This window comes from Crassostrea angulata, chromosome 5, assembly GCF_025612915.1.
Source record: "Crassostrea angulata isolate pt1a10 chromosome 5, ASM2561291v2, whole genome shotgun sequence".
Taxonomy (NCBI): domain Eukaryota; kingdom Metazoa; phylum Mollusca; class Bivalvia; order Ostreida; family Ostreidae; genus Magallana; species Magallana angulata.
The window spans coordinates 6,825,320-6,841,141 of NC_069115.1; the positions used below are offsets into that span (position 1 = coordinate 6,825,320).

The 15,822-nt window shown below is 34.7% G+C and overlaps 3 protein-coding genes across 7 annotated transcripts in view; 1 reads left to right on the plus strand and 2 right to left on the minus strand.

Moving 5' to 3' along the window:
* Positions 1 to 2,532: 2,532 nt before the first annotated feature.
* On the minus strand, positions 2,533 to 4,281 carry LOC128184849 (uncharacterized). Its single transcript, XM_052854472.1, has 4 exons — positions 4,116 to 4,281; positions 3,803 to 3,926; positions 3,559 to 3,629; positions 2,533 to 3,024 (listed from the first exon to the last, which is right to left on the minus strand). The coding sequence occupies exons 1-4, from the start codon at positions 4,192 to 4,194 to the stop codon at positions 2,741 to 2,743; spliced, it is 558 nt and encodes a 185-aa protein (XP_052710432.1). The 5' UTR covers positions 4,195 to 4,281; the 3' UTR covers positions 2,533 to 2,740.
* A 1,495-nt stretch (positions 4,282 to 5,776) lies between these two features.
* On the plus strand, positions 5,777 to 8,411 carry LOC128184853 (uncharacterized). The gene is made up of 4 exons (XM_052854476.1): positions 5,777 to 5,961; positions 6,128 to 6,251; positions 6,418 to 6,488; positions 6,945 to 8,411. Exons 1-4 carry the CDS (start codon positions 5,886 to 5,888, stop codon positions 7,037 to 7,039), a joined length of 366 nt encoding a protein of 121 aa, XP_052710436.1. The 5' UTR covers positions 5,777 to 5,885; the 3' UTR covers positions 7,040 to 8,411.
* A 2,272-nt stretch (positions 8,412 to 10,683) lies between these two features.
* Positions 10,684 to 15,822, minus strand: part of LOC128184830 (gamma-tubulin complex component 2-like) — a 36,760-nt gene continuing 31,621 nt past the window's right edge. For all 5 annotated transcript variants that reach the window (XM_052854442.1, XM_052854440.1, XM_052854441.1 and 2 more), the window contains 3 exons: positions 14,455 to 14,618; positions 14,032 to 14,123; positions 10,684 to 11,131 (listed from right to left, as the gene is read on the minus strand). In XM_052854442.1, coding sequence (XP_052710402.1) covers positions 11,022 to 11,131; positions 14,032 to 14,123; positions 14,455 to 14,618 — 366 coding nt within the window. In that variant the 3' untranslated portion in view covers positions 10,684 to 11,021. The remainder of the gene's footprint in view (positions 11,132 to 14,031; positions 14,124 to 14,454; positions 14,619 to 15,822) is intronic.

Here is a 15,822-nt window from a genome sequence, read left to right on the forward strand (position 1 = left end):
ACAATCGGTAATTTAAAAAACTTGCCTTTTTAAAAATTCTCAATTTTTTTGAAGACTTGTCTTTACTTGTCGAGATCCCTTGTCGACCAGATTGGTTTTGGTGTAGTTTGATGAAAATGACACCATAATACTTCAATTTCACATTGTGTCGTCTGATAAATGAACAAATGATTGCACAGAATTGTGAGTCTGACAATTTCGGCTTCCAAGACGTTAGAAACACAATACGATTCTACTCGTCTGTCTGATTTTCAAATACGTCGGCCATGTTTGTAAATAAATCCATGTCACGCAGGTGTTTGAAAGACATGACTAATGCCAGTAAACCTCGCAGACGTCAGTCTGAACCCTCAAAAACAAATATATTCCAGAGAGATAACAAAACACTGGCATTAATAATATTCCTTTATTTCAAAATGGTATAGCGCAGTAAAAGTTTCGTAAATTACATGTATCAAACAAAGACAGACAAGTATTCCTTTTATTAAAAGAAATGTGGTCACATGAACTGGTTTTTTTTTATTCCAAAATTAATTTTTTTAAAACATGCATTGTAGAGTTTAAAAATTTCGTAAGCATAAATGTATGATATTGATATCTTTTATTGTTATACTTTCATGTTAAATACTGAAATCTGTTACTGTTACCCTCCCAAACAGGCACTATTTATATATTGATGTCCAGTAATTTCAATGGCATTTTATTTTTTAAAGTAAAAAACTTTTTATGAAAAATAATAAATAAAAGATTTATTTATGAAAATAAATAGTATTTTTTGTACATATTTTTCAAATCCATGGATAAAACCTTTTTAAAAAAAACGTGTTTTATAAAGAAGAAATAGAAGACAATCTACACAAGCAACTATGGGAAATTATTTTTCTGCCTTGTAAAATATTAATTGCTGGTTCATACGGGTATGACGTACGATAGTCAATGGATAAAATTAATTAACATATCCATTATTGTAGATATCAAATAAACGTTCATTTGAGCCTGTTTGATAATTTGATAATAGCCGTTTGATAAACTAAACGATGGTACGATACATTATGCATAAAAGTGTTTTAAGATTCAAGGAATGCGTGTGTTCGTAGGCGGACAAATTGATTAAATACCCTTGGTAGATCTTGATTATGGGTTACAATTAATAGTTGTATGAACACAATCGGACTTCAAACGGATTGGGGGGAGAACCGACTTTACGTCAGTCTACGTGCAAGCATAGTGTACATTTTTGTAAATGTAAGTATAGTGTACATGTAAGAATAATCACTGCAGTCCAACAAAGCACGGTAGTACTTGTCATATACCGCTTGTATACGAAAATATCTGTCCCTGTACATGTTTATTATATCATAATAACCGGGTGAAATTACATGAAGTAGTATACAGAAATTCACCGAAATTATGTCATGTTTTGAAAATTTCAGTATCAGATATCACCATAGGTTTCAATAAATATAAGCATGTATATAATATATTATAAAATCATTAAGCAAACAATTATTATACATATATGACAAATGTATAACTTGCATGATAGGAATAACGCGAAGATAGAGGTGTAAAAAAAGGTAATCAATTATTTTGATCGAAGTTGATGAAATACACAACAATTAAAAATGATTTTGAAGAAAGAAGTCAACTTATGGTGCAAGCGTGTCTTATATTCTTCGAAATCTAGTTCACATATGGACTTATATATGGTATTATACGTAAAATCGCAATGCTGACAAAATTTTCATATGACGTTCAGTGACGTCACTTACCACCCTGTCAATTACAATCTCTCACCAGAGGGCGCGTTCCACAAGCTTTCACTGACATTCGGATCACGCTCGCCCTTTTCCGTAACCGATAAAAAATATTTGCGGTGACGGAAATGGCCGAGTAGTTACGATTGCTTTCACTGTAGCAAAGCGCAATACGCCCTCTGGTGAGAGATTGTGTCAATTATTGCTCCGAAGCCAAAATCATATAAATGTAGGTTCAAACGTTATATTTCATATATTATATATATTTATATTATTTGGATGGCAATGGGAAACAGGCAATATAGACAGAATTTCAATTGAATTATTTCTCGCCATTAATGTATAATGGCAAGAATAAATGATAAATGGTATACGTGGTGAATAAAACCAGATTAAAAGAGGGTCAATGGTTTATAACAGCTTTCAGGCACGTAGCATCGGGGGGGGGGGGGGGGGGCTGCTACTTTTTTGCGCAGCATGCAACGGTTTTTCTTCAATTTACATACAAAAAAATGAATTAACATGGAGTTGCCCCCCCCCCCCCCCGACTTTTCTGGGACCTGGTGAAAATATGGAAATACAGTGAAATTGAAGTTTTAAAAAGTATTGCTGCCACCCCCCCCCCCCCCCCCCCCCCACCACCACGGATTTGGATTTTCTGGAAAGTAACCTTTATTCCTTTTTTTGGATGAGTCTGCCCTCTCCCCACTTTCAAAAACGATGCTACGTGTCTGTCTCTGGAGGATGGGTAATCAACATAAGACCTAGCATAAAAAAATAAGAATTTTTTTTATATACAAACTACTACAAAGTGAACAAAAATTCAAAAAGTTTCCTCTATCTTTGTTTACAAAATGATAGTTTATAAGTAAACAATTCAGATCTGAAAATCGAGGGAAACTCTGACGGTTAATTTGTTGACTATCCAACCTCCTTACGTACGCTGTCTCAACACTTCTAGCTGGCACCCGAGGCACTCGATTTCAACTCTTCTGTGTATTTTCTGCAGTCTGTGAGTAATCAACAGGTGCCCCGGTACTATAGCCCTGTCCGTAGGATGGAGACTGTCCCGTATTATTCCCATAAGTCTGAGGTTGCCCGTAATTAGCGGTAGCTTGTCCGTAATTTGGAGGCGGTCCAGAGGATTGTGATTGTCCGTAGGCCTGTTGTCCGTACGCTACTGTACCCTGTTGTTGTCCGTACGCTACTGTACCCTGCTGTTGTCCGTAAGTGACCATTGGTGGCGGCGTTTGGTTTCTTCTGCGACCTTAACAAAGAAAACGCCAAAGTCTTTAAACAGATAGACGTAGTTTCCTAATTCACTTGAAGACTTTGATGTGAGAGACATGTATTGCAAACCTACATCCTTAGAAGAGCCAATCTCTAGTTAAATATCACCCGATATCAAATAAAGTGAATTATCGTACAACGCAATTTAGGGGGAAAAATTAGACGCACTTTTTAAAGTGGGTTGTGGTAAAAGCGCAATTCATCATGCAATACCCGTCACAATAAATAGATAACAGGTCTTCTTCTACTTCCTTGTAGGTCTTTATTTTTTTCAACTTACGGTATACAGTTGTATCACTTATCTAATAAAACAAAATGTAAAGAGCTCTTCAATATGTGCTTCAAAATTCGAGATATAAAAAAAACCCATTCAATTATATATATTATTATTCATTATACATGTATTACGTTTAATCTTAATAACAAGTAATATTTTCGCCTTTGATCCCGTATGGACAGTTCAAAGCAAGAACGGTCATTAAGATGAGTAGAAACTATAGACTGTACTCACGGTAACACACACATCCGATGGTACAGCTGATGATCAGAGCGACCACGGCAACTATAGGACCGACGATTGTTCTGTAAACAGGAATACAAATTTGAAAGATCTGAATGGTTATAAGACATACGCAAAACTAGAAGAGGAAGAGGGTTCACCCCCCCCCCCCCCCCGCCACCCTTGACAAATCCAAGACTTTTGAATTCTCACAGTAAAAGATTAATTGATCGAGTGATATTGAACCAACACCTACCCTATGCTGAGACAGGTTCTACTTCCGCTACAGATATACCCAAATGGACAGCAGAAGTCCTTTCCTTTACAACAATGGTATCCGTCATTGATGCACTGACTGTCAGAATAGCACACCCCGTAGCCTGGCGTACAAATGTAATTACATGTGTATTTATAACTAATTTATGTTCATTGTACCAAAACTAATAAAAAGTAAGAGAGAGAGAGAGAGAGAGAGAGAGAGAGAGAGAGAGAGAGAGAGAGAGAGAGAGAGAGTTTATATTATCTATAATCCGAGGCAAAAAAAAAACGAAAATAAAAAAAGTACCTACGAGGAAAACCATAATAGCAATTTACTGCCGGCACTGCAATGACAAAAACTGCCAGAAAAAGAGAAAGTTTGGTCGCCATTTTCTCTCCGTGGTCAACGTGTGTCAAATTCAATAATACCGATGTCAACAAGACGCCACTGTTATCGTGCAGTTACCCGCGAGAATTTGAGACTCTCTCCTCTTATCATTAAGCCAACGAAAGAATGCGGTATTTCGAAATACAGTGGTTCTATTGCGACAAATTATCATCAACTTTGCTAAATGCGTAAATTTTTTCGACCACACAATTAATTAAAAAAATGGCAATTTTTTTAATTAATCACAGGCACTAGACATAACAGGTTACGCAGAGCATGTAATAAAAAATAAAAAAAACTAAAATAACAAATAGTCGTCTTTAAATCATAGACGGTTGAAAAGTAAGATATAAAAAAATATTTATTTCGGTGGAAGATATACACAAATTTAGCCCCTGTTGTCGTATGCCACAAAGTAAGGTTTACATGAGCACTTGAAGGTAAATAAGATTTATCAGTACATTTCGTATAAATATGCCACACTATGTATCTAACCTTAAAATCAATATCGACGGCCGCTTTTATTAAGGTGGAATGCTACACCAAAGTTTTATCTCATGGATCATCAAAGTATCATGTCTGACGCATACATGTACATGCAAAAACAAAGCAAAATAAAACAAAAACGATATAATGCTTTTAATCACGTTGTAGTATAGACGATAAATATTATAGACGATAAAATCATCTTTCAGAAATGATATTAAATAATTCATAAAATAACATTTTGGTATAGCATTCCACCTTAAGCAAAAAAAAAAAAAAAAAAAAAAACCAGAAAAGGCTCATCACTCTTTTATTTTTATTAGACTTTAACGCGCCCAATGGTCAACAAAATATAACATTCAGATATACCTAGAACCATTTTAACAAGACCTGAAATAATCAGATTTGATTTGTTCAGCTAGAAACGACAAAATTCATATATTTTAATCCTTAAATTTAGGTGAATTCATATATTTTTATATGAAGTTCTTCTTCTGAGCTTGATCGATCAATACATAAAAATGGCCACCACCATCGAACCCTTTTTACTTTAAATACATTATGGAGAACACACGCATCTTCAACATCAGATGGCCTGAGAGGATCTCAAAATAAGACCTGTGGAGGAAAGCAGGACAAGAGCCAATGGAAATGCAAATAAGGCGCTGGATAGGACACACCTTGAGGAAACCACTATCCGGCTTTACACGCCAAGCCGTTACCTGGAACCCACAGGGCAAGAGGAAAAGGAGACGCCCAAGAAACTCCTGGAGGCGGGATACAGAGGCAGAGCTACATTCACTAGATATGACCTGGAACAGTGCCCCCAGAGCAGCATAGAGCTGTGTTCGTCGGAGGACTGTTGTTGATGGACCATGTTCCTCACGGAAACACGGCGTAAGTAACTGAGAATTCTTTTTCGAGAACTGAACCGTATGCTCTTTATATATGAAAAATCAAATTTTGACTAGATCGATTTATTTAAATTGTCCGTTACTTTATGCTGATAAACCGATCATGATAATACTGTTTGTAAGATTGATAACAGCTTGTCACAATATAGCCACGGTATTTCGAAATCGCATATTTCTTTTTCAATGAGTTGTACCCGGTATAAATAAGGGAAAGTCTGAAGATCTTGTCATGGATTTGGGTACACTATTGCGGGGCAGACTTTCCAACTTTACTCATCTTGACGGCGGGAAAAATGGAGATTCAACTCTCTCTTTTACTGGCAGTTTTCGTTATTGCAGTACCCGTTAATTGCTATGATGGTCCCCCCCGTAAGTATTTGTATTTTTTTTCGTGGCTTCGTGTAAGTTTTAACTTTTGTAAATTTCGGGGTTCTAATACAGCCTCTCTCTCTCTATCTCTCTCTCTCTCTTACTTTTTATTAGTTTGGGTACAATGAACATGAATTAATTATATATAATTACATTTGTACGCCAGGCTACGGGGTGTGCTATTCTGACAGTCAGTGCATCAATGACGGATACCATTGCTGTAAAGGAAAGGACTTCTGCTGTCCATTTGGGTATATCTGTAGCGGAAGTAGAACCTGTCTCAGCATAGGGTAGGTGTTAGTTTAATATCAATCTATCACTCAAGTTTTGATGATAACTGACAAACAACTTTGCAATTGAGAGAGAGAGAGAGAGAGAGAGAGAGAGAGAGAGAGAGAGAGAGAAGTAAGCACGTATGTATCTGTTATTGTATTGGTTGTGTTTTTCTCTCTACAGAGCGATTGCCGGTCCTATAGTTGGGGTGGTGATTCTTATCATTGGATGTGCGACGTGCTGTGTCTACTGCCGTAAGTACCTCACTTTATTCTTGATTTAATGAACTAATTTTCTCTTTCCTAAAGTATTCATTATTCTTTATCATCTAAAAGTGACTTTAAAAAGCGTATCCTATACCTGCTTGTATATTCTTTCAATATTTTATGTAATGACCTGATGATGTTTTTGAATGGTCAAGTCTCTATCTGATATTGGACACAGGATAAAGAATCGAGAGTAGAAGGGTTAGACTGAGATAAAATAAACTGGCATGTCTTAGTTAAATTTATGAAACCTTTATCCAAGGCTTGATAGTGGTTCATTTTAAAAGGCAAAAGGCACCTTGATGGACGTTGCTAAGTGACTCATTGACTGTGATAATGGCTATCTCTTCTATGATCGAATTTACATGTACATTGTTTTTTGAAAATCCTAATTTACTTGAATGTTACACCATAAGATATATTCGTGTCTTCTGTGTTATTAAGGTCGTAAAAGAAACCAAACACCACCTCAAATGGCAACCTACGGACAACAAGGGGGGACGGTAGCCCTCGGACAACAGCAGGGTACAAAAGCTTAGGACAACAGCAGGACAACAACAGGTAGTGTAGTTTTCGGACAGGCATACAGAGGACAAAGGCGGCATACAAACAACAAGCTTATGAACAACATCAGGACACATCGCTAACTGACACACTTACAAAATTAGGATACAGTTAAATCCAGTTCATCTCAAAACAGTAACACCATTACCTTGACTTGATCGTTACTCGGTTCCAATACATTTATGCAGCACATACGTGTGAAAGAATTACGTGCGATTGAAATAGAGAAAAGGGAAAACTTCAAAGATAACTTCAATCATTGACGCATTATCATCTTTTACTCGGAAAAATTCGCCGGAACGAAAACAGCTAGATTTCTTAAGGAGATTTATGATGGGATGTTGACAACTTTTCTCCATTTGGAAGTTACTTGGAATACATCGCACAAATTCACCGGAACGAAAACAGATTTGATGACACCTTTTTTTTCCATTCGATATCTAGAATGGTTAAAGCTCTATCAAAATGTGGAAGTCACATTATATCAAATATAAAAGTTTGAAACTCTTTATTATGTAAACAAAGCTTGGGTCTTGTTATTGTTTGCATGTGTGTTGTATTGGTGCAAATTTCAATTTAATATTATATTTTTGTTTGTTGATACCATAAAACCTAAAAATTAAGCCTGATTTAATAACAAGCCGGTTTTTAGAAAATAAGCCACCTATTTCTTGTTTTGAAAATTACTCGAAAATAAGTCTGTTTTGAAAATAAGCCAGTCATGACAATGGCAGTTTCGAAAGATTTTAGACTTCCGTAAAATCCCATGTGTAGCACGCACCTCTGTATATTATGTTGAAAAAAAACCCTGTTACTATGCATTACACACATCCCAAAAGACGAAATTTTCATAGATTCTGCATACGTACATAATATTTCGTTTAAAAGTAATAACGTTTGTTTGTGAATCTAAATCATAACAACCAACAATGGTAATTATTTAATTGATAATTAATCCAATTACACATGTATTTGTTAATTGTAAAATATACATTGTGAAGAAACGTCTCATCGTCATCATCAAGTCGTACAAATGATCGGTTTATTTTTAAAGCACCCATCAGTATACAAAGCAAGTACGGCATAACGGGACATAAAATAAATGATTTTTTAATTAAGTCATAATTATTGCTTTTCTTCCTATACTCATATAAACTGTGAAGTCCGACAGTGCATACTTATGACACAGGAAATTGTTGAACAGACATTGACCATATACTACGAGTCAACGGGTGGCTGGTTACATGACGGCGAATACACTGGCTATAATTATAGAACTTGTTTAGGAACAGTGGTCATAGTGCATAAATATTCTGATGCATGAAATAAAATTGAATTAAAAACTCATTAGCATTTTTCATTTTTACTCTTACAGGTGTTTACCTGGATATATCTTTTTAGAACAGTAAAATAGTTCACAATCGATCAATTATAATTTATATTGTTTTGTTATATTGTTTTGATAACAAACCGTGATAATGATCTTATCGTTAACGGGATTTTTGCATTGACAATAAGCCGCGATTTGAAATGCATTATATTACTAAAGCAACATATTTACATCTACCGAGTATTTTTCCCTCTATTTCTTACGGAAACTTATAGTTAATTCATAGCTCTATAGAAACAGCCAGATTGATATCGACACGCCCCGTTTATTGATTGGTCGAAATCTACAGCGGCTCAAACTGACAAGAAAGTGACAGGACCAAACTTGACACGCCCAGTTTATCGATTGGTCGAGACCTACAACCACCTGGGAAAAATCACGGACTGCATGAAATAATCATGACGACGTCAGACTCAAAGTCTCACAGGAGACGATTTGGCTCTTTCTTTTAGTTAACGTACTTACGTACATTAACAGCAATTTAATGAATTTTACTTACTTTTCATATATAACTTTTTACAATATAATTATTACATATAATATAATATTGTATCATATAAAACAATAGTGTATCATATCATACAATACTATATCATAGGAATCATTTAATTATATCATTATTTAGTTATATCATTTAACAACAAACAAATCTATCAAGTAGTTTTGAGTGAGGTAGATTATTTTTAGCATCCTTGATAATGGAGATCAGGCTCTGCATCTGAAGCTACCTCTGTGATTCATATATATTATAGTTAAATCAACTATGCAAGCTACTATTTATAAAACAGGTTGCCTGTTCCAAAAAACTAAACCTCATCCAGCATCCGAAATCTATGGCTCAGATTCAGCATTCAAGCCTGTCAAGTGCATCAGTATCATAAGATGCACCATCCATGCAAATTTGATGAAGTCAGAACCAGTTATAACTCAGATCATCAGAGGGCACCTGCTCACAAAACCTTCATCTCCTCCAGCATCTGAAATTCATGGCCCATATTCAGCATTCAAGCTTTCAAGTCCATGAGTAGGTCCAGATGCATCATCCATGCAAGTTTGGTGAAGATAGGACAAGTAATAACTTAGATAAAGGACATGCAACAAAAACTTTAACCAGGTCCAGACGCGGCCGCCAAGGCTATAACATAAGCTCTCTCCAACTTTGTCTCGGTGAGCTAAAAAAAACTATTCTTGAGACTCTTCTATGCACATGACACACAGGATAGTGGAGATCTAAGCAGAATTTGAATAATGAATGCTTTTCATGGGGTTTCTAAGATTATAAAGTCCATGTTATCAAAAGCATAATGATGCATAAATACTTGATAACTAGGAAGACCTTTGTTTTGGATCTATTGTGGGGAAAAAAAGAATGTTTTTAGTAGATAAGGACGCCCTAATTTAGAAGTTCCTATGTTACCGTCGAGCTACATCTTAATACGTGTCCTAAGTTTGTCTTGGGATGTTTCTAACTTGTTTTCTAAGTCATATCTTAGGAACACTCTTGGACCATATCTTAGGAGTGTCATGAACATGAAGGCTGAAGATTGTAATGATGCTGTGTAAACTATTTATGACTCTTAACGTGGCAATTGTATAATTTGCGATTCTTTGAATATATTTTAACTAAACTTCTATAATATCAAAAATGTCCGATGTTTGCAAAATAGCAATAATGTTGGCGAAACCATATACTAAATGCGCTGTTTTAAACAAAATTGTGAAACCTATTTTACTCTATGGATGTGAAATCCAGGTATTTAGTAATATTGCGCAGATGAAAAATTATACATTTAAAATTTTGTAAACATATCTTCAATACAAAAATATATGGTTTTCGGGGAATTAGATGATATCCTTTAATAATAAACGTTTAAGTTTGCATGATTGAATTTTGGAGTAAACTTATTTTATCACATAAAGTTTCAAAATTTCAACATGTGCGGAAGTTGTACGATATGTAATGTGCAATCTAATTAAAATTAGATCCTTCACGCTCTCGTATTTAATATGTCGCTGTGACACTAATGAAGATAATATTGTTTTGTGGCAGCACCTATTTAGGATATAAACAAAACAATGTATTTTTATAATACAAAGAAATCATGCACAAAATGCATGAACAGAAATAATTCCTATTTCACACATATTTCACTTTTACTATAAAGCTTAATTTCAAACAGTATCACCTCTTTATTCAATCAACACCCAAATATTAGGACAAGTTTTGAATTGAATATTAACTTTTTTTTAATTCAGTTATTTAAGCATACATGTATATGTAAATATAAATCTAACATCATTATGGTAATCCATGGTATAAACTATAGCCATTTGAATTTCATCATCAAAACATTAAGACATTAAAACTTTTTGATGGTACGGAACATGTATTATATTTAGATTGCTAAATAAATTAAGACAGAAATAATGACTATGTTCTTTCCATCCTTAACATAAAACATGTATTGTTCTTCCCATAGCATGTACATCACACTAGTAATACAAGTCCTCACGGATTAACTGATAATGGTGGTTATCCAGTTATTTTCTGGTTATAATGTGACGTGTTAACTGGAGGAGTTTGATGAGGGTCTTTGGCGGTGAATGCTGGGAACATACTGGGCAGACTCTGGACGCTGGGACGTAAACGATGAAGTGGGCCATGATCCAGTCGAACCTGAAGATATACACATATTACCATAGAAACCAGTAATTCTTTAGAATGTTAATAGTTGAACCTGAAAAAATACACGCAATACCATCGAAACCAGTAATTCTTTAGAATGCCATATTTGCTAGTAAAAGTTGTCTGATCCGCACCGCTTCTCACAAACCCTTGGCATATCGTGCTATCAAAAGTCGTGATTTTTACCCTGATTTTGATTGGGGTTTACTGAAAACGTTCGACCAATCAAAAAAATGCAAAGCATATCTGATTTAATTACCAATTTTTTCCTACTGTTTATTCACAAGTGTCTCCAACACGAATAGCTCAAAACCATTATTTTTCTAGTCTTTCTGTTTGAGCCTTCATGATGCATGTATCATTCAATGGTGCAATAACAAGTACACCAAATATTGTGTATCAACAGAGGCATGCACTCTGACACTGGGGAATTACCAACTGTTTACCGCTCCAAGTCTTTTACCTTTTGAATGAATTCGATCTATGTGTAACATTTCACATTATTCCTATTTATTGAATACACTGGGCATTAAAAGCGTTCTTTCAACCTGTCAATATCAATGTCTAAAGAAGTTGCCATTTCTGCACCAGGTACGTTGAAGTAAGGCATCTTTCATCATTTGGCTGATTTAAAAATAGGATAGGTAAAATCCCTACTTTTGATAGCATGAAATGCCAAGGGTTTGTGAGAAGCGGTGCGGATCAGAAAACCTTGGCTAGCGAAGATGCTGGAATGCTATTAGTTGAACCTGAAGAAATACACACATTACCATAGCAACGAGTAATTCTCTAGAATGTTAACAGGTTGATGAAGTACACACATTCTGATGATTATTGTAATCATATGGCGTTACTGCCGAGGTCAGTTTCAATTCAATGCTACCATTGGGCTGCCACGTAACAACATCGTCACAACAAAATGTGACATCCCATCAATGGGTAAGCAGTTAAAAGATTCATTATTTAATAATTTTCTATTAAAAAGGAAAAACGTCTGACTGACATTTATACTGGACAGGATTTATCCTATATTGATATCAATCACAACAAATTTAAAACTCTACAGTGTCTTCCTGGCAACCAACGGATTTTCCACTTTCCAAACTGTGTGGGGTGCATACTATACAGAAGGGTGTTGCTAAAACGCGGAACGGAAAACGGAACGGAAAGTGGAACGGAAAACGGAAAATATCATATCACGTTTATCGCTTTAAAAGGGTATAGACTGACCAGAAACGATTACTTTGTATCATGTATTAATATCTAATAAATGATTATCAACATGTGGCTGTCTTATTGATATTCTTATAAGTGTCTATCAAATATACATGTAGCATTATATTCAATTGGCGTTAGTTGAGTACGAAATGTAAACGAATTGTGAAATATTAACATGATTAAACGAGTCAATTTGCTGTAACTTTTTACTTATTTTTCTTGTATTGTATTGCTGGCATATCAGCGTAACGTAGGCACTTAGTAAAAGCGTTTCATGTGTTTTATATTTCAAATATGATATATATATATATATATATATATATATATATATATATATATATATATATATATATATATATATATATATATATATATATATATATATAAATAAAGCACTAAAAATGGCTAACGACACGAACAATAGAAATTGTCGTTAGCCATTTTTAGTGCTTTTTATATTCAGTTTACTGGCTTAGTATCTATATATTAGATCCGACACTTTAAAGATGCCTAGTGTTGTTGATTCTATTCAGTGCTTTATATATATATATATATACTTACATCAATATTGAATTTTCGGTGTTCTATTCGATCTTAAATCATACAGGCGATACAGTACTGTCTTTTATTAATTTTCAATCTAAAGTTGAACATGTAATCATTTTCAACTTTAGATTGAAAATTAATAAAAGACAGTATAATTAGGATGAAAAACCGTACGAGTGACGACATTCAAAATAAAAATACATTAAATACCTGGTACTTAATGAAACTAGTATTTTTAGCTATGCAGTTTTGTTTACGTTTGCATTACTTGGCAGTTGTTCATTCCTGCAGATATATACATATGATCCGAACAGAGAGCTCTAGACGTTGCCTGGTTTGATTTTCCGATTATAAGTTGGGACTATAGTCTGTCGATCTCAAAATATTCATGCAGCACATTTGGATGATTTAAAAAAATACACATATACCTGTAAAAATGCAATAATTGAGATTGATGAAACGAAAAATATCCAAAAAAACTTCATTGACACATTATCATTTTTAATCGGAAAAATTCACAGGATCGAAAACAGATTTCTTACGGAGACTTATAATGGGAAATGTTGACACCTTTTTTTCATTTGGAAGTCACTCAGAAGACCTTGCACAATTTTTCAACGTTATCATCCGGGCCTGTTGAAATGCAAAACCCTGTAGACTTCTTTATATATAGCCGTGTATTGAAACCAGCTGGTGAGCTAGAGAGGATTGACGTTTTAAAGAAGGAATAATGAGAATTGTTCATGCTTCTGAAAGGAAACGCTTGAACCCTGAGGTATAGAGTTATTCCGCAAAATGTGAATCGAGGATATTTTATAACAGAATATAGTGGTCAATGCATGTACTTTTAATTTTGAGGAAATAATATTATTCTTGAATAAATAATTCAGTATTCCTAATTTTTTAAAAATATATATTAAAAATTACATAAAGCATATGTGTTTAGCATGTTAATAAGTAAATAACATAAGTAAATAACATAAGATAAGTAAATAACATAAGATAAGTTTTTTTCCGTTTTCCGTTCCGTTCCGTTTTCCGTTCTGCGTTTTAGCAACACCCTATACAGAAGACTTTACAGTCAGACACCAATGTCTCACTTAAGGTTTTTTTTCTTTTTTTTTTACCTGAGTCTGTGCTGTGCATTGAAGATTCCATCATTGCTCTTTCTGCAGACATTGCTTCTAACTTTTCTTTGTAAAAACCATTAAAATCCAACCTAAAGGAAGACAGGAAACAGAAAAACTTGATTAAAAACCAGCCTGAAAGTAAAGAAAAAACTCTAAACCAAAAACAAAGCATTTCTGTCTTAGCTGGGATGTAAATGGCATAAGAAGGAGAAAATCAATCAATCATCAGTCTAATGTACTGATCTCTAAATTTGAACTGATTTCCAAATCTGCTGAAATCAGCAAATCTGCTAAAAAGTCACATCCCTGCATTAATCATTTAATCAAATGCAACTAAATTTTTGTGACTACATGTAAGTAAGAAAGTCCTTGGTATAAATTTGCAGAATTTTCAAACTGCCTATATGATAAACTTGCTACCTGTACAGAATGTTAAGCAATTTAAACTGTCCACTCTCCGAGCTGAGGTCCATGATCTTCTTGAGCAGCTCTATCAGCTTCCCCGAGAAGTTATTGTCAAAGTTGGCGATTGTTCTCTCGAAATTCTCACTGCCCAGCATCAAGTCCACATGCTCTGCCACCACCTGATTAATATTAGTTTTCTTTTAGCTTAAAGCCTTTGCAAAACATAAACATCTGAAAATGCAGGGGAAATTTTAAAAACCTTTATAAAAATTAAGCTTGTTGGCTGCTATGTGTTTTATTAAAAGATAACCTTCTCTCCATATTTACTTGATTTGATACAGGAAAACAGCTACAACATTTTTACATTCCATGTATCCTTAATCTGTGATAACAGCCAATTATTTGACATTGTTATACCCCTGTAAACGCAGTAACCATATAACTTTATACAAAAAAAAGTCCAGCATTTTGACTGTTGGACTGGAACTGTTGGATTGGATCTGTTAAAATCGACTGTTAAAAAAGACTGTTGACCGGTGACGTCACATTCCGCGAAAACGTGTCATTGATTAGAAGGGGTATAACAAAACAGTTGTTGACTGTGTCTCGGGCAACAGTTGATCTGTCGGACCAGCTCGCGAACTGTTGCCCGCGGCCTTGGGCAACAGTTTGCGAGCCGGTCCGACTGATCAACTGTCAACAGCTGTTAAAAGCAATGCTGACTTTTTTCCTTGAAACTCTTAATACATCTGATAACATTTGGCAGCAAAATCCTAACTAACAGTCAGAACCATTGAAATTTTGAGGGGCAAATTTTTATTGATTTCCAGTATTTTATATGTTCATTCTGATGTAATTCCATCTTCATATCTATATTTACCAATACTTAAGTTAAATGTTATAATATAGATTTTACTTCAGTATCTTGTTAAGAATATAGTAAAACACTATTACAGCAAACATACTTTTATTGACTTCCTGTATACAGTGTATTCACTTTGCTATAGCTATGTTTAAATTTATAAATTTAAGAAGAGGAAATTCTTGAAAAATTAAGTCATCATGAATACTAATTATCCAATGGTTTCCAAATCTTTCCCCTATCCGACCTTCAACAATCACACAATCACCAAATAAAGTCATCCTCAATCGACACACACTACCACACCACACTACCATACACTGACCCCTCAACTCATCCTCCACCAACACACACTACCACACCACACTACCATACACTGACCCCTCAACTCATCCTCAACTGACACACACTACCACACCACACCACCATACACTGACCCCTCAACTCATCCTCCATTGACACACACTACCACACCACACTACCATACACTGACCCCTCAACTCATCCTCCATTGACACACA

What these genes read in the sequence shown, in the direction of transcription:
- LOC128184849 (XM_052854472.1), bottom strand. Translation starts at nt 4,194, where the DNA reads ATGGCGACCAAACTTTCTCTTTTTCTGGCAGTTTTTGTCATTGCAGTG. An exon ending in AGAACCTGTCTCAGCATAGG is followed by an intron (nt 3,630 to 3,802) that starts GTAGGTGTTGGT and finishes TCCTGTTTACAG; the next exon opens with AACAATCGTCGGTCCTATAG. An exon ending in CATCGGATGTGTGTGTTACC is followed by an intron (nt 3,025 to 3,558) that starts GTGAGTACAGTC and finishes TTCTTTGTTAAG; the next exon opens with GTCGCAGAAGAAACCAAACG.
- LOC128184853 (XM_052854476.1), top strand. Translation starts at nt 5,886, where the DNA reads ATGGAGATTCAACTCTCTCTTTTACTGGCAGTTTTCGTTATTGCAGTA. An exon ending in TTGCTATGATGGTCCCCCCC is followed by an intron (nt 5,962 to 6,127) that starts GTAAGTATTTGT and finishes TTTGTACGCCAG; the next exon opens with GCTACGGGGTGTGCTATTCT. An exon ending in GACGTGCTGTGTCTACTGCC is followed by an intron (nt 6,489 to 6,944) that starts GTAAGTACCTCA and finishes TGTGTTATTAAG; the next exon opens with GTCGTAAAAGAAACCAAACA.